This window comes from Ptychodera flava, chromosome 20 (genome assembly GCF_041260155.1).
Source record: "Ptychodera flava strain L36383 chromosome 20, AS_Pfla_20210202, whole genome shotgun sequence".
In the NCBI taxonomy this organism is placed as follows: domain Eukaryota; kingdom Metazoa; phylum Hemichordata; class Enteropneusta; family Ptychoderidae; genus Ptychodera; species Ptychodera flava.
The window spans coordinates 6,655,894-6,679,356 of record NC_091947.1 but is presented as its reverse complement, the minus strand read 5'-3'; the positions used below and the strand labels follow the sequence as shown (position 1 = coordinate 6,679,356).

At 38.3% G+C, this 23,463-nt stretch overlaps 1 protein-coding gene across 1 annotated transcript; it reads left to right on the top strand.

Moving 5' to 3' along the window:
• Nucleotides 1-12,497: 12,497 nt before the first annotated feature.
• LOC139119876 (myosin regulatory light chain 12B-like) lies at nt 12,498-19,467 on the top strand. The gene is made up of 7 exons (XM_070683810.1): nt 12,498-12,635; nt 13,916-14,023; nt 14,887-14,962; nt 15,413-15,514; nt 15,767-15,845; nt 16,337-16,385; nt 18,617-19,467. The coding sequence occupies exons 1-7, from the start codon at nt 12,633-12,635 to the stop codon at nt 18,731-18,733; spliced, it is 534 nt and encodes a 177-aa protein (XP_070539911.1). The 5' UTR covers nt 12,498-12,632; the 3' UTR covers nt 18,734-19,467.
• The last annotated feature ends 3,996 nt before the right edge of the window (nt 19,468-23,463 follow it).

Sequence of the window (23,463 nt, the reverse complement as noted above, 5' to 3'; positions counted from 1 at the left end):
ATCTCTCTCTCTCTCTCTCTCTCTCTCTCTCTCTCTCTCTCTCTCTCTCTCTCTCTCTCTCTCTCTCTCTCTCCTGACAGCTGAGATGGTACTTGGATAACATGTCTCTGTCTAAATTCGCAGTGATCTCATTAATCTTATTATTCACTAAATCCAGAGTTTATGCAGATATTATCATTGGCCGAACAAAGTTGCCCATGAAGGATTATTTCCCAGCGTTCTAGGAGTCGAATCTTACATATATTTGAAAACAGATTCCCTCTGTCACTCTGACATCCACCTCTGAACGCAACGTCACTTTGTCTTAACCTTTACAGTAAGAGATGACTATCAAAGATAACCATTTTCTTGAATCTTTGCCTCACAGAGCCCTCAGGCCAGTCATGAGTCAGAGCCCTGGGACACTAATGGACCTATTACTCTAATACCGCTTTTGCTCTCTTTGATTTACACCGGGAAGGCATCGTTCTCAATTCATTGAATCTTTTTTACCTTCGACAAATCGAATTTCAGACTGACCTTCCCGAAGACCTTGTCCTTTATCGAGAACATTTGAACGGTTTCAACTTAACTCCAAAGGCAGACTTGGCCATCAATCCTTCTGACAGTGTTATCATTAACCTACACTTCACAACAATACTGAACTTGGCAAGGATGCCTTGTAGTTCAACTCGAAAGTACAGGTTTCGGAACAAGGTATCTCTCGTGCTTCCAAAATACGTTTTATGTGAAAAATTTGTATATTAACCCCTCTAATGTTCACTTTCAAAACACCATGATCTTTGAGAAGTCAACTTCATGAATTGAATTCATTGTCGTCGTGTTCAAAAAGGATCATGTGACAGGAAATTTAAACTGAAACTCATTTTTGCCACACTCTGACGCAACTATATAATATTTCCGATCACTATTTTCATCAGAAACAGATGTCCATGTGTGTATGCTGGATAAAGCGTGCCTCGTTGTCAATTTTAGTGTGTTCATATATTTTAAGATTTTGGACATTGATTTGAGACTGATTTTCATAAAGGTTTGTAAACTGTATGACATATCAGTATGTCAACAATACCAAGAAATATTCCTAAAGATAAACACTTTATGGACACTACAAACTCAATTCTTCACATTGTTCTGAAAGGGTTGTTTATTGTCCTTGAACCCTAAGTTGTTCACTTCTCTGTGAAAAAAAGAAAGAAATTCTTGACAGAAATCTGAATTTTTACATGACCTTGTTACCTGAAGATCCTCTCAATAACCATACCACAGGCTACTGCAAGTAATATTTGTCTCGGAGCTATGATAAATAAATGTAACGTATTACTATAAACATTTTTTATTATACAAGCCTTACCTGTGTCGTGTTTGTGCCTGTTACTCCGCCCTTGCTATCTCTGTACTGCATTGCCAAGAAAACAGGCCATATCTGTTGATTACCCTCCTTAATCTCCTTCACCTTCATCAATTTGCATTTCGGCCTGTCCAAATAACTCGTTAGCAGTTAATAACGTAAAAGACGTCACCCTTTGAGCTGGTAACGAATTATTTGGTCAAGGCGACACGCCCCCCCCCCCCCTGATGATCGGTAGTGGCAGAACAAATTAATGAAGGGGATTAGGGAGGGCAATCAACAGATGAGGACTGCTTCCTTTGAAATACTATACAGAGATAGCAAGGGTAAATAAAAGTAATCAGCACACTAACGACACAGGTAATAAAAACTATGTAATACATAACATTTATTTATCATAACCTCTAGACGATTATCGCCTGCAATACCCAAGTATCAACTCAAAACCAAGTACAAACATTAAAAAAAAAGAAAAATTGTTGAATGATTACCGTTCTATCATCTTAATATCAAAAAATATTCAGCCTAGAACTATATTTGTGCAAAGACAGCTTTTCGAACTTTTGTACTTATACCTTCAGAAGCTATCAACTATTTTTATAAATCATTCGAAAGAAAGAACTCTATTAAATATGTACACTTTATCCCTGTTACCGGAATGTCGGACTTGTCGATTCGCGTGACAGATTCTCATACACTCCAGACGTTGCCCTCGGTGTGATATTATTACTACTTTTATCGTAAGCGAGAAAGCGCTTAAACTGAGAGTAAATATCGCAATGCACTATGATTACATTTGACAGGATAATATTATTTTTCGGCAGGATTGCCTAGAAAATGACCCTCTGCTATCGCTGCGTAATGGCTGTTTTTATGCTTAAAAAGAGCGTTGTATTTTACGATGACCAACCCATCAGACAAACAGTTTCAGATCTACTGCCGTGAGTAATAAAAAATGAAGTAATCTGAAACCGTTGCTTCCTGGGACATTTTGTCTGATGGAGGTAAGTGTGATTGCTGACACACATCGACATTGCAATGTCTGCCGTGAATTATGAAAGCTTTATTTGTGCAAGTATGTGATCATGTTAAGTCTCAATCCTGTAATTAAAGCGCTAAAGATAATCCTTTTTTACGGTGTAATATCAATAAAACCGCAATAACAGACTCATAAACGCCGAAAAGAGAATACCATTCCTTTGTTGCTCAAGCATTTTCAATACAAAATCTGAATGCGAGGTTGATTGACCGCGGTCTTCAAGCGATAAGAAGCCTATAAAATATCAGCCACGTGTGGTGAATGTATTGTAGTTTATTTCGTTTTTTTTTTTGTTTTTTGGGTTTTTTTTATATCGAGAAATTATGATCGTCATGACTTTTACGAGCTAAGGTACGCATATGTACACCCAAAAGATAATAAATATAAAATCAATTCGGTGAAGATTTACATAGTCTGCACGAGATCGTAAAACATGTATATATAAACCAGTCCTTTTCTAGCAGATCAAAATCGTACCATAAATATTCCCGCTTTGACACTAGTCCACTTGAAACCCAATAAAAGCAAGGCCGTAAATGGATCGACAAATTGTTTCAAACACTATCACAAGCGGCAGGGAAGGGAAAGGACAGCCTTTTCAAGATACAGTAAAAATTCTTAGAAGATTTTGATATGTGTGGTTTCCGTGTTGATGAAAAATTTGCATTAAAAGCACGTTCTGCTTTAGTTATATCATGACGTATTTGATTTGTTAATCATATTGTAGTGCATTATAAATATTCAGTACATTACAATGACACTAGTGTTTTTGTAATAAAGTGCGCTTACTGTAATTATATTTCCAGTAGATTTTGTCAATCAAAAATCTTCACTCTAAGCTTCGTGAAAGATTTTTGATTGACAAAGTCTACAAACCAGCTGCAGTTCGTATGTCATGTCTTGTTCCCCCGTTTTGCTTGTCTCTCGCTTGACTTGCACAACTTGGAAACTTGTAGAGGAGAGGCTTGCCCATTATTAATGGCATGATTCCCATGGATTTGGTGTCTGACGCTCAGCTGAAAGAACTCTGTCCTAATCTTGTTCACATGTGAAACCGTAGACAATGAAGTGCAAGATTCAACTTCAGATGACGTAATTTCTAGTCCAGACTCGGGATTACGTCATCAAGCCACTCACATGTTTACGGAGGCTAAATGAGGCCACAGGTGTAATTTTTTATTTCATACCTGTAATTTTTTTTATTTCATACCTGTAATTTTTTTTATTTCATACCTGTAATTTTTTTTCATACCTGTAATTTTTATTTCATGCCTGTAATTTTTATTTCATGCCTGTAATTTTTTTTCATGCCTGTAATTTTTTTTTCATATCTGTAATTTTTATTTCATGCCTGTAATTTTTTTTTCATACCTGTAATTTTTATTTCATGCCTGTAATTTTTTTTCATACCTGTAGTTTTTTTCATGCCTGTAATTTTTATTTCATACCTGTAATTTTTTTTTTTTTTAGTTTTGTGACCGGTAGGTTTAAAGGTCACAAAACTAAAAAAAATTACAGGTATGATGTACGAAATTCAAAACTTGCATGTAATTTTTTTTTTAGTTTTGTGACCTTTGAACCCACGAGTACTGATTGCCGCGTTCATCCTGACTTAAAAGCTGACCTTTCGCCCAAAATTTAGCATTCTTGAATCCAACAAGTACATGCACTACCCGAACACACTCGGAATCGACTCACTTCATGTTTGCAATGGTGCAAAAGTTGCTGAAAAAGGGGTGATGGCGACAGATCATGGTATAGGTCTTGTGACAGCTATCCACTATATAGCACGGTGCGGAAAACAAATGTTTTCAGCGTGTAGTGAAATAAACGTCGATTTTGAGGCAACTGAGTAGTAGCACATGTAAAAAGGGATATTTGTTGGGTTCAACAATACCATATTTGAGGCGAAGGTAGGCTTTTGTCCCAGGCTGACAGCAAACAGTACCGGTAGGTTTAAAGGTCACAAAACTAAAAAAAAAATTACAGGCATGAAAAAAAATTACAGGAATGAAAGAAAAAATTACAGGCATGAAATAAAAATTATAGGTAAGAAATAAAAATTACAGGCATGAAAAAAAATTACAGGCATGAAACAAAAATTACAGGTATGAAATAAAAATTACAGGTATGAAAAAAAAATTACAGGCATGAAAAAAAAATAAAGACATGAAATAAAAATTACAGGCATGAAATAAAAATTACAGATATGAAAAAAAATAACAGGCATGAAATAAAAATTACAGGTATGTAAACAAAATTACAGGCATGAAATAAAAATTACAGGCATGAAATAAAAATTACAGGCATGAAAAATAAATTACAGGTATGAAATAAAAAAATTACAGGTATGAAATTAAAAATTACACCTGTGGCCTCATTAAGCCTCCGTACATATTGTCTTCTAAGTTTCAACTCATTTCATTTGAGATATGAAATAACGAAAAACCAAACCAGCGATAAGGGCTTGTTTACCATGATAGAAACGAAACACACAACCAGAAGTAATCTTAACTTTAAGGAGAGAAAATATAACAATCACAACATTGAAAGAAATGGACAGAGACCTTTTTTACAAAGGTATAATATATAGATAATACAAAAAAGTGAAAAAAACGCAGTGACGTCCCCATGATTACCAATTATGTCTAGGGTGAAGAAACGACACTTTACTGTCTATGACAAGTTCGCTCAAACAGATCAACGATTATTCCAGTAGGAGAACTTAGCAGTCCCATACCATGTCTGATCTCACTGAGCAGTATCAATCTATTCTTTTCTCGCTGTTTCCATACGAGAACAGCATGTTAATCAAAACACTGATTTCTTACTTCAGTTTTTGTTGAGAGTTAAAAACCATCGGGATCAGCGCATTTAACACAGCGATTTACTCAGCACGACTCCCATACAGGGGACGAATTAAAAGTTGGGCTCTGGATTTATTCTGATCAACCAACCATCACCATAGATCGATCTTGTCATATTCAGCTGAGTGAGATAGTGAAGGTAGCAGGTCTAAATTAACCACTTGCTCCGGTTTCACTTACACTCGTCGGCAGCGGCGACAAAGGTTGAACATACCCAGATATAGCTGTTACATTGACATTGACAAATGGCGGAGCAGACGTCACCATCTATACAGTGACGTTTAGCGTTTAATAACGGTATCGGTAATGTACCAACAGAAACAACATTTCATGTCATATCGCTGAACAACAATCAGTATATATTTACGATGAGATAATAATTACTGGTATTATCAATATACAGGCAATTCAGCATATTGATTAGGCGGACAACGACCTTTATGATAATGAAAAAGATAAGGAATATTGTTTACCGGTATCACGCGGCTGAGTCGTGTTTTGCTATGTCTAAACTCGGTGAGGTAGCCCTATGAAGACGGAAATATGTTCACAGTATGAGATAAGTGAACTACCAACTATCATTCGTGAATTATAATGAAGATGTGGGCTTGTGTGCACCGTGACAGTTAGACCTCATTGAAACCCGTTACTATAAAAGAGCCCGAGGAAAGCTGAATGTCCATGAGTGTGAATTATCAAAGCAATATACACGTTGTAGACTGTCTAATTTGAACTTCACACAACATTGTCACATCGTAAAATTTACAAACATTCCTTATTCATGGGTCTTTATTGACAAAATTCTCTCGACATAACTCTTATCACATTCTCTCTTAGCGTTAAATATTGATATTGTGATATTATTAGCTTAACATAACGCAAATGCCTAACGCCTCTCATTTGTGTAATTAGTCGTAAAAAGTAATTACCTTGATTATGGTGAATGTGTGGTTATGTCACGAAGCACCATAGGAACGAGTTTAAAATTGGTCGCCATGATCGCTTTGTTTTGATCCATTACATAAAGTAGGAACATTCGGACTAGCTTGATAGTTGACCGGTAACTATAAGTCACAACCGTCTTGCGCCACGGCAATTTAAGGTAGAACACGCCTCGAGGACAGGTATTGGTACTATCAAACTTTTCAAATTCTTCTCTGATCTACCACTTTTGAGGGTTCATTTTAAAGCTCTTGATGTAAGAAACCTTTACATGTAAACCGTCTTAGTTTTTTCGAATTATTTTTCCGCATAACGTTAACACACGGATGGCTATTTTGAATTTCAAATTTCGGTAAATCTTGGGTAAATCTTCTCTAGTACCAAAATTTGCACGGTGACGCCAGATGTTCTTCTTGATATTGAAAGAGAATGGTTGAAATATTCCTTGAGGAAAGTTTGAGCAAAAGTATACGTCTTTCACTTTCGAGGCGCATACTACGTTAACACTGTGACAGCTTCTTCTAATGCAAATAGTGATACGCACTTTGTTGAGAAGTTGGTGTTTGTTGTCTTTGGCGTGTTTTCATCGAATCAACAATGCAGCACCATTTAGAATAATCGCCAAAAGCGCAATTGATGCGGGGTAATAGGGTCGTTGGGCTCTCTAGCAAGCATCTGTCATCATTGGACGCTTTGCTATGGACTCTGACAGAAGGCTTATTGATAAATACATGAATAACTCCGTACTTTGAGCTTACAGCTAGCCAGGTGATTTTTTTCTTCTAGTGGCTGTGACTACAGTGAATCCATACAACTTGCTGTTTTAAACACCCCAGATGGTTAAACACCTGCACACCGCAACGCAGAAATGTCCGAGTAGCAAAATATAAATATGCAAAGATCATGTGCTGCAATGTGTTTACATAAATGAAATACTGTAGACTTTACTTCTGAAACTAGAGAGCATTATAAAACGTCCTTCTGGAAGGACCCTTTTTGCGATTATGAATATGAAAAAAGTAATTATAAGAAAGTTCTGTATAATTTCTTATCATTTACCTGATTCGAATGTTTTGTTTATGCCTTGGGCCATGTACTGTGTTACGGCGCATTAGAGTCGTTTGTAATATGTGTGGATTAAAATCGCAGACAAATACATGTATATATACTATGGGGAAGTCGAGTTTTATATGCTGAGTGTATCTACTGTTCTGCCTAATTGTGCCATCAGGTTGAAAGATTTTCAGTTTCAAATTTCATTGTTATCAGCGCTGCAGTTCTTACCATATTGTCCTAAATGAGAGCGTGTAAAGAGAGCGTGTAATTTGTCTTCCAATGAACGCCTTTCGGTATAACCAGGTAGCAACACCTGGCACCGACGTCGCTAAGAGTTCATTCATATACATGTGACGATAAATGAATGATATTCAATATATATATCACATCAAGTTTTTCTGGGATGAAAATCTTACAATTTACGAGATTTTTACACGGCTTACTCTAATAAAACCATTCATCATCGCGGAAGCTATTTTACAAGAACAATGATATGACCGCGTCAATATTCAAAGAAACACCCAAAAGCAAAGGATATGATCAAACGCATTTTAAAAACAAAAAGGAGGTTAACGTAGAATCTATCAGATTTTTACAATGTTTTTTTTGGTCTACCACTTGTGGCGTTCATTTTGAAGCTTATGGAGTAAATAAAGTTTTTACAGGCTTAGTTTTGTGAAAATCGGGAATTTTATTTCTCCCCCCCCCCCCCCCCCATTGAACACAGGGATGGTGGCCATTTTGAATTTCGAATGTCGGTAAACATTGAGTAATTTACCAACATTTGCACGGTGATCACGGATTTTTATTCTTAATTTTTAAAGATAATGGTTGAAAGTTTGCTTGGGGAAAGTTTGAGCAGAACTTTAAGTCTTTCATTTTCGAGGCACGAAATACTTTAATACAGGCAGATCAGCTGAGCGGGACTTGAAAGGGCAATCATTTAAAGACGCAATAGTTCAAACACAGAAGAATTTGTAAAATTTGCTAGGTACGCGGAACCCAAAAAAACCAACAATATTGAATAGTGCTATCTTAATTTTGAAATGAAGACATACTGCAGAAACTTTGATTGTCGGATCACTTTTACTTAACAAGAAAAAAGGAAAAAATAAAGGACATTTTTTCCATGACAACGTTACTACCAGCCCCCGTTACCTGATGATAGCTTACGACGCAACAACATTTATAAGGCGTAAAGGCATTGCGGAAAGGAAATTGTAAAATCTTGACCTTTATGAAATCGCAAAAGATGGGCTTGCGATGACGTCAAATGATGGCTCTCTAGGGTTTGGTGATTTCCTTCCCGGTATGATTAGTGATCCCATGGGGAGGAAATTGACGAATTCTGGCTGCTGTATGACACGGCTTGTCGACAAGAAGTGGTCATGAATAGGGAAACATTCCTGTCCCGCCTTGAATGACTGACGATATGAAATACGTGAATCTGTCGCGATAACGTTACCATGGTATCTGTCTGAAAGTTGAATTTTGCTCGGCAGAAATCTTGATTTGGAACAGGAACTATGCAAACGCATGGATACATTGAGAGAATATAAAAAATGCACTGAAATGTGAAGAAGTAGGAAGAAATGAAAATACACCCGCTCGAGACAATACATCTCATACAGTGGCCACAGACATCACAGCTCATACAGTGGCCACAGACATCTGTTTGCAACCGATATTGGGGAGAATAACGACGGAAGACAGACAAAGGTCTCAATAGCAGACGGCGAGTGTACCACAGCCCACAGAAATGAGTAATTGGTAAACTGTGCTGACAGCACTTGCCCTCGCCTCATACTGTCACCAGGTCTATGCCCTCAGAGTATTTTATTAAGGAAAGACTGAAGATGTTGCTTTCTTCCGGAGCAGAATCAGTCAATTCCGAACAGCGAGAATGGTGCTGGTGAGGTCTAGAGGGGAACTGAAAACGGAAGGGGTGGCGCCATACCGCGATAAAGCACCGTCCGTTGACGTATCACTTGTGTGAGTAATAGCCTATGGCAACCATGGCTGTAGATTGACACGTTACCACGAGCAGCTGGGACTGCAGAAACACTGGTAACCATTGACAACCGTCATAGTGTACAGGATGGCCGTCGGAGATCCCGTCACCGTAGAGATAACTAAAAACAAGGTCTATAGAGGACAGACTGAGCTGACTCAAATCAAATGTAAAGATGGCATACGCTTCCTTAGCAACAGCCAAGGAGAGCAGCGGAGAGTGAGTAAAAGTTGACACATCACCATCTCGACATCTGATTTTAAATCAAGTTAAGGACGGACAAGCTCCTATGCAAGCAGAAATACCAAGATATATATAGAAGATCTGAAATAAGTGCAGAGTCATGAAAAAATCTCACAGAGAGTATATCTAAGCACAGTTACATGTATACTGGCCAATAATATCGTTTAAAATTGAACTTAAGATTTAAATATACTGTAAATTACACAAAGAAGTAAAATAACAACTTGAAAGTTATCAATACTAACTGCAATTGTGGGGTCCTGAATTTTTTGCCAACTCTCTATAGGGTCCATCAATTTAGGAGGATGCTAAGGGTTTAATAATTTTTACAAAGGCGCAAGAATTTGCCGGCTCATCCCTAGCCATAATGAATGAACGCTCCAAAAGGACAAGCGTCACCCATGGTAATAGCAACAATCATCTGACGGATACTTGGAAACCAATACATAGCAGTGACAGGCTAGTAACCAATGGCAACCGCCACCAAGACAAACGAGTAAAGATTTGAGACCCTAGCTAGGTCTTGTTTAAAAAAAAACACCTCATCAAAAAGCTTGGGCGCTGTAATTTAAAACGTATTGCGACAACTACCTTATATCAACGATTTCCCCTTTCAGACTTTCTGTCGAAAGAATTCATCAAATGACATCACCTCCACCAAACCATTAAGACGATAATTGGTTGGTCCATTGACTTAAGATTTTATCATCAGAAAAAGCTTGCATTACCGATCTCGCAATAGGGCAATAAATTTCAACATCGCATTATAACTTCAAGTTTCTCTTTAACCAAGTCATGGTAAAAGGCAAGACAGGAAAAAAGTTGGAATAAAAAATTAAGAGCCTGAAATAAACACCTTCAAAAGCACATTATTGGCGGTATTCCACAGAAACTGCAGTGTGATATCCACGGATTATATCATACCAGTGTATTGATGGCGCAAATACTGTGATCTGATTGGTCAAGACGTGAAAACAAACGTGCTATATTTGCAATATAGCATGGTTGGAGCAGGCACGAGCTCTCAGCTTAAAGAAAATTCCCTTTTTGACGTTTGACGCAAGAATTTTAATTTAATATTATGATGTAAGAGTAATAAACCACCTCAGCAACAGGTATACCACTCTATTTTGACCATCGCTATCGCTCGTGTACTTATTTCGTGAACTTGTCAAAATCTCGTGGTATACTGTCGCTGGGTGTGGTTTATTGCTTAATTCAATAACGCATTTTCTGTGCATATACAACGTTCACCTCATCCTAAAAACCTTTGCCGTATGAACGCTGTGAATAAATTGACAGTCATTGTAATTCAGGTATGTTAAAACTTAACTTCTCGCGAAATCTCCTGATAAGCAGGGAAATAATATTATATACTTCTGTAAGGGCAATGTATATAATTGTGTCTCGATAAAATAGGAAAGTGTGGTTCGTTGGTATGCAAGTCTAAATGCGATTATGTTTTTTCCTTTGCCAGAAACGGTAGTGAAACAAACCTCAAAAACACTTCCCCGATAGTGTGCACCGAAATAAAACGAAACTTTTGCACTGTTTTGCATTTTTGATAAAACCACAGGAATGCAAATGAAACCCTTAAACACTTGTACTGGACATGCGCACTTTAACCTACTCCGTGTCATTATGTTCTACACGTTTAGTAACAACAATACCAACGTATATTCTTGGTATTGTCAATAATTATAGTTTGATTCCGTAAGTGTCATTTACACTGCATAAATTTGAAGTAGTACCAACACCGGGTATAGCCATAATATATTCGGTAGTTGAAGCGGCCATAAGACCATATCTTGCATTCGTTGCACTCTTGTTCCGTTCCAACATTTGGTGTTTAATTTCATAACTACCGCTAAACTGATCTACTGCGAGAAATCACACCAGATACACAGAAACTGACACAGTTTTGATGCGTCAGCGTGAACGGAAGTGTCGATGTTCATCTGTCTGCGCAGTTGCCAAGAAGGAAAGCGATGGCTGCTGCTATGGCGATAAAATGAAGTAGTCGTAGCGCTGACGTCACGCATACAGTTACATGGCCGTATAAGGAAACGAACCAATGTCCTTCATGACAGACACTGGGCTTACTCGATCATTTTGATGTAAAGTTTTACTTCTGGTGGAGAGTATACATCTGTAATAAAAACCAACGGAAGGGTTATGGCGAAAACAGTTCAAATGAATTCAGATAACAGATTAGCTGAAGGGAAATGATAACATATGAAGAGTAAAAAAGGAAACGAATGCTCCATAAATTAGCCCTGGTAATGGTTATCTATGACGTTTGCCGAATGTATGTCAGACATAGACAAATCAGTTCGTTTTATCAAAGTGCATCAACACGGACCATCGATTTGAGAGAAAATTTCCAATGCCATAACGTGCACCCTTATGCGCCGATTCATCGAATCGTGTATTTGATACATATGTTTCGATATTTTATTCGCTTATTAAAATCGGTGATATGACCACTGGTGCAAGTATACGAGTATAGTGTACAAGTATACTGTACAACCCTGTAGTGACATTCGAAAATTCAAGTCCTATGGTTATTAATCGACGCCATCCGCAGAATTGTTTCTCAAATTTACTCGGATTGGCCCCCTCGGTAGGGTGACCATGATACATATACTACCGACTATCACCATATGTCTTGAATGCCGCACAGCCGCGGCGTGGCCCAGGATTAAGTTACCGGCCCATACCTAAATAAGGATATAAACAATTTCTGCTATTCTGGTCTCATGCCTGGACACAAGAAACAACAGTCGCGGGGGGAAAACAGCTTCGCAAGAAAGATGATTTCTGTTGATTGACTTTAAGAAGCTTGGAAATGTTTCAAAACAAGATATTTCAGCGAAGGAGAATGAATAAAAGGAGTCGGGGACAGCCTAAAATCTCTGTTGACAGGAACTACTTTCCTTCAATTTTCCCCTCCGGAATGATCCGTCCCTTCCCGCGGGGAAAATGGTCAATGCCGGAGTTTGCAGACCCCCTGGTTTAGGAGAAGTCATCCCGCATTGGCATAAGATCCGAGTTTCAGTGCCCGTCTCATTCTGATCCGCTTTCCAAACTCTTGGATATTTCCTCTGGAATACCGTACAAGCAACCATGGTAAGCACTTTTTTGTCTTCCTCTTGCGATTTTAATGACTTCCTTTGAAGTCGAGAATGTTCACGAAATTGGGAATTTTAAGCTAACGTATTTTTTTGAAAAGAAGATGAGCAATGTCTTCGTTGGAGCAGACACTGTACAGTAAGAGAAAGTGGGACCATTCTTGGAATTCTTGTCAGCATTCTTAATTCAATATCACCGTACAGTATACGGACATGTCGTCTACGCCTCGGTGTTTTTTGACATTACACAGAAAGACAGGCAGGCCATTTCCGTTGATATGGACTGCAGAATAGAACCCACATTATTCCGATTTATTTATCTGAACCTCGTCTCGTTTCGTGTCGGTATGTTTGGAATTTTGGAGAGGTTCGTCGGGGATTATAGAAAGTTCTCTCACCAGCCATACTGTAAGGAACAGTCATTATTTATGTTCCGCCGTTCGAAGCGTCTACCATACCACCTCAGATAAAGTTCCTTTGAAACTACATAACTACTAAACTTGAAGTTCAAGCATTATGTAAACAGTAAAAGTTTAGATGGAACTTCCCCGTAGTCACGCAAAGCGCCCTCATCTGGGGCAAAACACTCAAATATTCTTTCTAAGATGCCCAATTCTTTCAGAAACTGTAACAATGTAGTCAATGCATAAAATTTAATACACAAGTAGAAAATGCACGTCATATTAGATAAGAACAAAGTTCTGTAAATTTATCAAAATGATCTTTCTTAACAGTTGTTTTCGGATTGACGGAATTGACATTTCAACTGCTTGGAACGTTGATACATAATCATGGGTCCTTAAATCTCTCTGTTTAATGCTGTCCTATTGCTTCTATTTCCTCAAATAGACAAATAAAACCGTACATTAATTTCCTTTAGTTGTAATTCCGGATAGTGAACAAGTCTATTGAAGTTTGTTTCGGATTGAGAAGTAACACGGGAAAGCTTAAAACGCAAGGAAACTAAAATAGCAAAAAGTCTAAAAAATCGAATGCCAAACCTTGCATTAAGTTTGCAGAGTACATTTTCTTTCTGAGTTCCGTCCACGTAACTATGACATTTATAAATCCAAGATGGCGATTGAGATCGCTCAAGAAGACGGCGGTCACGTGATCAAGGCAATGTCGCGTAAGGTCGATGGGTAGGGGCGTAGGCCACTGTTGTAAGCGGATCAGATAAACATGATGTAGTGGTTCGCTAAATTTAAACTAAATATTTTTGTAATGGAATGAGAAAACATATTAATGCCTGTCTCCTATGTTTCATTTTTTGAACAGGCAAGCAGAAAAGCAAGATCAGGTGGCAAGCAAAAGAAGCGCGCGCAGCGTGCAACTAGTAACGTCTTTGCTATGTTCGACCAGTCGCAGATCCAGGAGTTCAAGGAGGTAAGTAACGAGGAAAAATGAAATCCCAGCACGTAAATAAAGAATATGCGCTGCCTGAGAAACCTTCAGACAAACAGACACGTGATCAAACGACTGAAAAAATGAAAGCGGAAAGTTGTGATTCGTTCAAATTCACGTACACTTCAAATAGTTGGACATATTCTCTCCTTTTTCAAGTTATTGAATTCTTCTCATTAATGCATCTTCAGCAGTTTGGTTCCATGTAAGTTGTATTCACGTCGGCTCTCGGTCTGTTCACGCGTGACTTCGCCTACTTTTGAGCAAATGAAAGTAAGAGACACTCGAAAATATAGTCTCGTAAATAGAATTGGATGAGTTAAGAGCAAGTTGTAATTTATGGTATCTTCCTTACGATTACAGTTTGCCGTTTGTCTTCGCCCGTTTTATCAAGTCTTACCTTTTGACTAAAGTTATTATTCTCAAAAAAAAAGTTTTTATTTTCATTTCATACATTTGTAAACGTTTTGTTCTAATTTCTCACCCCTGACTATTCGTTTCGTTTGGATGTTCGAACAAGTTTATGTTTGTGAATTTGGCCCCCGAGGCCGGGTGAGGAATCCTTGAATTCCAGACATTCCTGCTGAGGTTGTTATCCTTGACATCGTTAAGTCCTCCAGAGGGCGCTGTCATGAAACAAAAGGAGACCAAATTCCATACAAAGGTTACGAACTGCTGACACAAACCACTGATTATCTCTATACTTGATTTCTTTACGTTTCAAAGTTGTATTTTCAATCATTAAATTGATTTGCCGAAAAACTAGTTCATATCCATTTCACTTACACTACAATTACCCGCCACATCTTCGACATAAATATTCTTTTTTGCTCATGTCATTCAAGGCCTTCACGTTGATAGATCAGAACAGAGACGGGTTCATCGATAAAGAAGATTTACATGATATGTTCGCGTCTATGGGTAAGCATCTTTATTTGTGGGATACAACTTTTCCCCTAAGGATAATGTTGTTAGCGAAGGGGAATCTCGGTGTAACTGACCGTAGATAAAGCTGCCTGTGGCCAGTTCAATGACTTTAGCCCCAAAACGAATCGAGTAGACACTTGGTCAAGTAAATAATATTGGTCTTTGAACCGTACCAATATAGCAATTGGGCAAATTCTTGTTTATTATGCTAGTTTCCCAAATAAGGTAGGGTCGCCTCCATTATTGCAGAGAAAAATCTGCAATGACCTTTTGACCTCTCCTGTCCTTACAATGTGGGCGACAGATGGCTAATACACCAGGCCAAAATGATGCAGCTGTAAAATTAACATAAAGTTTAGGCAAGACAGAATTATAGAAACACGATAGAGCTTGTACATCAAGTTATAGTTAATTTAAACGTCTTGTGCCATTTTTTATTCACAGGTAAAGATCCACAGCCTAAAATTCTAGACGAGATGGTAGGCGACGCCCCCGGTCCAATCAACTTCACCATGTTCCTTACGTTATTTGGTGAAAAATTAAACGGTAAGATCTGTGATTAGCATACAACAGTGTGTCATATACTTCAAGGTTGCCTCACATTCGAGTTGTCATATACCTCGACATCACTGATTTCACCAGTTCCCACTGTCACAGTATTTCAGACATTGTGATGCGTTCACCGCTTCGCTGCTGTGAAATGCAGAGCAAAAACTAGGTGTAATTGCGTTTACGAAAGCAGTGGGACACTTTTCTAATCGCTTGCTGACACGCAACTTTTAATTTTTTAAATCTCAGGTACGGACCCGGAAGAGACCATCAAAAATGCATTCAAAACCCTTGACGATGACGCCAGTGGTTTGATATTTGAAGACGAGTAAGTGTGTCACCTCACGTAGATTCTTGTATCATGAAGAGTGATAAAGGCAGCCAAAAATTCACCAGATTTTTGAAGTAGATGATGTGAGGCGAAAATGAAATTTACAAGTACAGTAGAAATCTGAGCGTATGGTTTATTTCAACAGTTTGCATGTGAATTCTCAGGAGCGTTTTTATCCACGATGAAAGCTTGATCCATCACTCAGCATGCTTTAGATTCTTACCATACGGAATGTGTTGGAAGTGTGTGCACTGGGAACTACATTCCGCCCTGTGTGATATCATCGATCATGTAGACGTCACACCAAAAGATATCATTAATTTAAGAGGGCCCGTCACGACATATCAGTGTGTCCAAATACATTTTGGAGCGAATGAGTAGGCTTTCCTGTTCGTGAACCTCATTTAAGACAGAAATCACTTGAAATAGTTAACAATAAATGATTCTCTCTCTCTCTCTCTCTCTCTCTCTCTCTCTCTCTCTCTCAGCTTAAAAGATGCCCTCTGTAATCGGGGAGATCGTCTCACACAAGAAGAGGTAAGCAGAAATTTTATGTGTAGTGACGTCAAAAGTAACACATTCGTGCTGACAGACGTGTATATGCGAGTTTCCTTTCACCAGTTGACCCGTTCTCCGTCTCTAGCGTGAAGAACTTTCTGTAATAGGATTGTATTGACGGCAGTTGTATTTTGACGACGCTTATCTGCGTGATTACATATAAGTCAAATAGCGACCACGTGCTTCAGAAACGCAAAACCACCGCGGTTTGACCCAGCTGAACCCAAGAACACGCTGTTGTGAAATAATACGCGAAATTAGTGCATGTCTCAATGTCAAGGCAACCGCTGTGTAGCATTGATACTGATCCAATTATCATAGTTCCTCCACTTTAAAGGGATTGCTAATATATCTGCGACTCCAAATGAATGCCAACTTTTGCAAAGGCCAAGCGGTTCTTGCTCGCAATGTACAGAATTACTAGGAGTCCATGTAGTACAAGTTAAGACCGTCAACCTTATCACCACAGTTGGCATTTCCATCGGCTACGTCAGTCAGGTTTTGTAAACATATTTCCAGGCAAATATTCCAGTCAAATATTCCTGCATGCTTGACATTTTTGGAAAAGTAGTTGCATTCTTTGGGAGTTTCCGTGGGAGTAATTCGATACAGAAAAACACGGGCTCGTGACCGTGTGATACTGTAATGTCCTCGTGCGTACTATGTCGACAGTTAAGAAGGTCGGCCAATTATCTTGTATCGGTTAGGACTTTACATATTTCGCTTACTTTAAACGTCCTGAACTCTATTAAGCCACTTCTTTAATCATAGTCTGTATTCTTTTCGATACAGTAATCTATGAACGGATTTCGTTTCCAATTTTTTTGTGTTCACTCTACGAATGAAAACAAGCTGTAGAACCATGATATGGCGCATATAATTAAATTAACGGCAGTTTTCTCGAATTCTGTTTAGATTCAGATTCGCGGAGTGACAACTGGAAAACCAAATTTGATGGTAATTTTGTTTCAACAGAAACAATTAACGTTTACCTCAGACCACGTGGTCAAGCGACCATGGACTGTTAGCGAGTTGTTTAGTCAGGGTGATAACCTCCACGTCTGCGATCGGTAGCAGTAGCTAATAGGGGAGGGGGTTAGGGTAGACAATTAACGGATATGGACTGTTTTTTTTAAATACTACACAGAGATAGTGAGGGGTAGCTACGGGCCTAAAACAGTCTAAGCTTGTTTTATGAACATGTGAACATGTTCGATGTGTAATTGTTATTTAGGGAACGAGCACAATTAACGGCAGGGGGGGCTGGAAGTGAAATATATGTGGTGCATATATTTTTTACAGCCCCCCCCCCTAACACCAGCAAAAATTTTAGTGCCACCCCCCCATCACCGGCAACAAAATTTTTGTGGCCCCCCTCCCAAAAAAGAAAGATTACATAGGTACAAAGTTGTAAACATATATATAATCCTTATAACTTTAAATATATGCTTTAGTGAAAACAACATTCTTGCATTCTTGAAATAAATAATAAATAAATAAGTATATAAATAATAAACAAACAAAATAAGATATGTTCAAGCTTTACTACTTGTAACAACTACGGCTACTTTTCAGTATTGTGTTGTGATATTTTAATCTCAAAGAATGATGAAATTACCAAATACCTTACAAACAATCTACAAGTTCATTCAGTGCTGTTATAGTTGTTATAGTTGAAGCATTGATTTAGACATGAATTATTTTTAATGATGACAGTGTTCACTGCACATCTCCAAGTTAGTCTAACAAGCTCAAGTCAACTTTCAATAATAATATTGCTCATTTTACACATAACAACTGCATTTTAAGGTTTACATGGTTAGACTTGGTATTTCATCATGGTACGAGAAGTTTAACAAGGAACTCCAGCTTCAACAAGGAACAAAAATGCTGAAAAATATTCTCTATCTGTCATGGTGTACAAAATTTTGGTGGAACACCCCTTACCTTCCCTGGAATTTTCATGGCCCACCCCAAGAACACTCATTTTTTTTCGTGCCCCCACCCCCATTTTCTCTTCTGCCCACCCCCTGCCGTTAATTGTGCTCGGTCCCTTACTTTGATTACTAAATAATTTCATTGCTCGCTTGACCTAGTGCTTCAGACAAGCCTTACCATCTCTCCATTTTTGACAGGCCTACCTGCTTGCCAACCATCTTTTTGGCGGCAGAACAGTGATCTTTTTCTATTCTGTTCTGTTCTTTCAACAGTTCGAGCAAATGCTTGTCGGTGCGCCTATCGATGACCGCGGTATGCTGGACTATGTTGGGTTCTGTCGTATTATCAAACACGGTACCAAGGATGAAGAACTGGTCAAGAGTAGTTAAATCACCAACACACTGTACATTACAGACCCAACAACGCTATGCCAACTCACGCCAACTACGAGAACTTGCCAATGTTCTCGCGAGGAAAAAACAAACCATACCATCTCTGTACAAACGGCAGCTATGAAAAGGCATTGAAACGAACTTTTAAATATTCAACAACAAAAAAAAAGTTGCATTTTTATGTTTACAACAGTAGAGGAAATTAGTTGCTTGGCAAAGTGTTCAATAGTTGTTTGTCCGAAAAATAAAATTTAAAAAACATCAGTCTGGGAGCTGCAACTTCTTCCATGAATTGAAAGAAACGGTTTACTATTATACAAAAGGAGGATTTCTTTTAATTAAATACCTTAGTTTACCCCAATTTTTATTTCCGATTAACGTTTTTGTTTCTCACCGCCAACACGAATATTAATGAGTGTTTTTAACCCTAGATTAGTTGAGTGTAAAGTGTTAGCGCTATTTGTAATAAGCAAGCCTCGATAAATTTCTGAAAGGGAAAATGAACATTTTACATTATTTTCATACCGAAAAATTTTTGGCAGAGAATGATGGATCTCTTTTTGTAAACAAATCTGGAGACCGAATCGGAAGTGTACTTCGAACCCAAGCGGATTGACAGCATGGTGTCGGGCTAGACCCCTCCCCGGTCTCCCACTTGCTTTGCTGCGTTGAGGGGGGACTGGTGACGTGTCTAGCGTTCCATATTTGAATAAAATTGATAACAGATAAAATATTGAGGCGTGTATCTGTGTCAGTCCCATGTACAGCTCAAGTCGTTCTCTCAGCTGAGTACAGGTCAAGACATGAGCTGCGTCCATTCGGATAAAGTGAAACTTGTATTAATATTTAATGCGACAATCGTTCACAAATAAATCCATGGTCCTCATCTCTTAAAAAAGTTGTCTTAAAGAGAAGTTTTTGTCATTAGCAAGTCGTAATTTCGTCAAGGAAGCAGAGAGAATGTGTGAACACTGAACATGAAATGAACATTGAAGTCAAACGATGGCCCACTGTGTTTAAAATCCTTGAAAGATGGGTATGGTTACTATTGGTATGACTGTTTCCACAGCAACCGTTTGAAAAATCTGCGTTTCGATAGCAACGACTGACTACAGACCATATCCTTGAAGCCTTCGGGGACAGCTTCCCAGCATTTGGCGCACGTTTCATTTGAGCATATTGGAAGGTAACAAGGTGCATTCAACGTGACTCTTATACAATATGGCGTGGGAGGCCGTTACCTAGGCAACAGGTTGAGCCGGTAATATGCCCATTATCATTGCTTTTGCCATATTGTCGACAACATGGAGGACACCTTGGAGTCAATCGAATTTCACTCCTGCTTAGATTGGAAAACAGACAAACATAGACTGTCTATCTTTGTCTGTGATTGGAATGATAGGTTTTCACCAGTCTATCAAAGTAATACCTTGGTACCAAGTTTCCTGTTCTTATACTGAGAAATCTTTCAAATTTATGATAAACTGAAAGACATCTGAATTCAGACATTTCTACCTATCATCATTGTCCCTTTCAAATGTTTATAGATTTTTTTCGTTTATGCGCCAATTTGTCCAACATACCCACTTTCTAGTAGTTTCATGTTGTATTCAACTATGGATAAATTTTTTGGTGCAATTCAGGTTGTTTTGGTACCTGTTGTACAATTAATCTGCTATTATACGTCCTTCCTGCCGTCCATTTTTTAAGGCTGATGCAATTCTCTGTTGAAAGGATAGTAATTGATCTTGAACTGCAACAAGGGTCAAAGGTGTGTCTCAGAAGACTCATTTTATGCCGGGTCACCGCCTAAGAGTCACACCCATATAGCTCAACCACTCGGTTTGTATAGACTAACAAGCGATACGAAGAGGTTCCTATTTATTTCAATGGTCCCTGCACGGATACAAGACGTCGGCTACCTGAAGACCGCAAAAGACACCCTGTGATAGGATCAAATATGATACTATCAATATTTGAGTTTTTGAGGGTACAGTAAGTGTAAGCATTAATCTTGGCGTAAACCGAATTTCCGTGACAGATGGGCAAATGGCATTCAAAGTTCAAGGCACAAGCCATCGAATGAAATGCAATGCAGTAACATGAGTTTGAAAAATGGTCCATTTCCCCAAATTTGGACTCTCAAACTTTTACAATTCTTTTCTGATATACCACTTGTGGGGGTTCATTTTAAAGCTCTTGGTGTAAGAAAATTTTTTACCGGCTTAGTTTTTCGAAATTCGAAAATGTTATTTTTCTCCGTACAGTTAACACAGGGATGGCGGCAATTTTTAATTTTAAATATCGGTAAATCTTGAGTTGTTTCCCCTGCACCAAAATTTGCCCTGTGACCCCCGATTTTTATTCTCGATTTTGAAAGAGAATCCTCAAGGAAAGTTTGAGCAAAAGTTTAAGGCTTTCACTTTCGAGGCGCGAGCTACCTTAATGTTGTGAGCAATACAGGGAACTATGACTGAGAGTATGGTATCAGGTCACATTCAAATACGTTACTGAGCACAAAAACTACGCTATAGTCCACTTTGTTTTCGACGCTTCCCATTTGACAGAGTAGCTTTAATACTTATCCTTCGAAGGTTTGCAATACTTAACCAGGTCAACACCAACACTGGGAAGTTTCGAATTTATTCAAAACAGCATGACTCTCACGCGGTCGTTGTGCATTTTACCGTTCAGCTGCCAACTATCAAAATTGATTGCGGCTGAGCAAGGCTTTAAAACGAAACAGAGCAAGTCTACGCATTGACATTAGCACACTTTTGCAGGTCGTCCACGGTATGTTTGTTAAAGAGAACTATTAACAGGTTTTATTGCGCGTAAAATAGATAAAAGAGACAAAACGTAAAGACGTTGCTTGTAAACTGTTCTTGAGTGAGTGAGTTATCGGAAAAATATTGTACGAAATCGATGGGTCAGAAATGATTGCTAAACACCCGAAGAAAACATGCGACCACAGTACTGGGCACCAGGTAGGGTTAAGAGATCATCTTTATTTTTCTTAAAGAAGCTTTATGGACAGTTTAGTCAGTAAACCTTAAATTTACCGTGAAAATATCAGACTGATTATTATTCCAAGCGGCACTTTCGAAATACAGATTGTTCTATAAAGTTTATGCTTGAAGTGAGATATCACCTGTTAAAAGACTATAAAATATTTGCGTTTCGTTGAGACTTTTTTGGACCAAAATACTCTTTAAATAACATTGCCGTTGGTGACATTGCAATAACGAGGGGTTTTGTAAAATTGTTGCCCAACAACGTTTTGGCATTTCACAACTAATTTCTGCATTTCTTGCATTATTGTAAGTGGCATGAAAGTAAAGAGTGTTGGTGTAATACTTTCACCAAAATAAAAACGAGAAACTCTCCTGTAACCAGATGGTCGGAGCAACTAGGCCTTGATTGACATTTATAATATTACAGTAATATGTACTCTTGAGGGTTTGGGACAGGTCGAAGGACTCTTCGCAAAGGCTAATCAAACCCACTTGACTTCCTCTCAGGGGCATTCCAGTTCCACTGTCCATGCACACTTCATTTTAAAGTTTGTACGACATGCACGATAAGGTCCTTAATGCTTTTCAATTATGATTTCTTAAGAATAAGCAAGATACTGTAACTTACCACAGTAATACCGGATTAAAGAATGGAATGAAAATTTGACGGCGTCTGCCATGAATACTAAAGATAAGAAGAATTAACCTGATCGTTTGCTCATTGGTTTATTAAATCTATGATATTTCCTTGTGGTAGGGCGAGTCCGATGGCAAGGAAACAATGCTAAAATTGGTATATCAAGTTTCCGTTAGAATCTCAAGGGTATTGACAAACGTCATATCTCATCCTTTACTGTTTTCCCTGGAAGCCTTGCCATGTTCAAAAACAATGCACAAGAGAAGGATGTGTCCGAACCTCAATCACAGAATCTGTGAAAACAGGGGTTGTTATGGTGACCTTTACGTAAGGGCGTAATTATTGATTGGCTCGTAGTGTCTAATTGGAACGCGATTGGAACTATTTTGGGATAATTGGATTTTCATATTTTTCAAATTTCTCAAAAATGTTAGGTGCCGTATAGCTGAATGTTGCAATATTGCAAATTAATCATAAAACAAATGTGTAATGTAAAAAGAAAAGTAGATGAGATTACAATTGTAGATTAAATCGGCATTACTTCACCATCCAATTATCCCAAATTAGTTCCAATCGTGTTTTGGGGTTCACGTTTTAGAGTAGGATGCCCCCAGGGACGGATGTTCCGACCGTCAAACTTTTACGATACTTTTTTGGTCCCAGCACTTGTTTGGGTTCATTTTCATGCTCTTAGAGGAAGTAAAGTTTTCACCGGCCTATTCTTACGAATAGTGAAAATTTAATTATTCCCATTGAGATAACACAAAGTCGCGGCCATTTTGAATGTCAAGTGTCAGTAAATGCTAAGTCATTTATTTCTCTAGCACCATGATTTTTATTCGTAGTTTCGGTTTAAAGTTCCTTGCAGAATGTTTGAGCGAAAGTTTAATTCTTCAAATATCAAGGCGTATCATTAAGGTATTCAAAATCGACTGCATGTGGCGTCATTTTGGAATCATATTACACACGGTAAAATGCACGGGACCCGACAGAAATGTCTGCGTTTCCCTCTTTTGTCCGTTTGTATGTTTGTTTACCTTTCTTCTGATAGGTCTGACGCTTGCGAAGATCTGAAC

Excerpts from the sequence above, each read along its gene's own strand:
- LOC139119876 (XM_070683810.1), top strand. Across the intron at positions 15,515-15,766 it reads ATTTGGTGAAAAATTAAACG|GTACGGACCCGGAAGAGACC; the intron begins GTAAGATCTGTG and ends TTTAAATCTCAG. Across the intron at positions 16,386-18,616 it reads ATCGTCTCACACAAGAAGAG|TTCGAGCAAATGCTTGTCGG; the intron begins GTAAGCAGAAAT and ends TTCTTTCAACAG.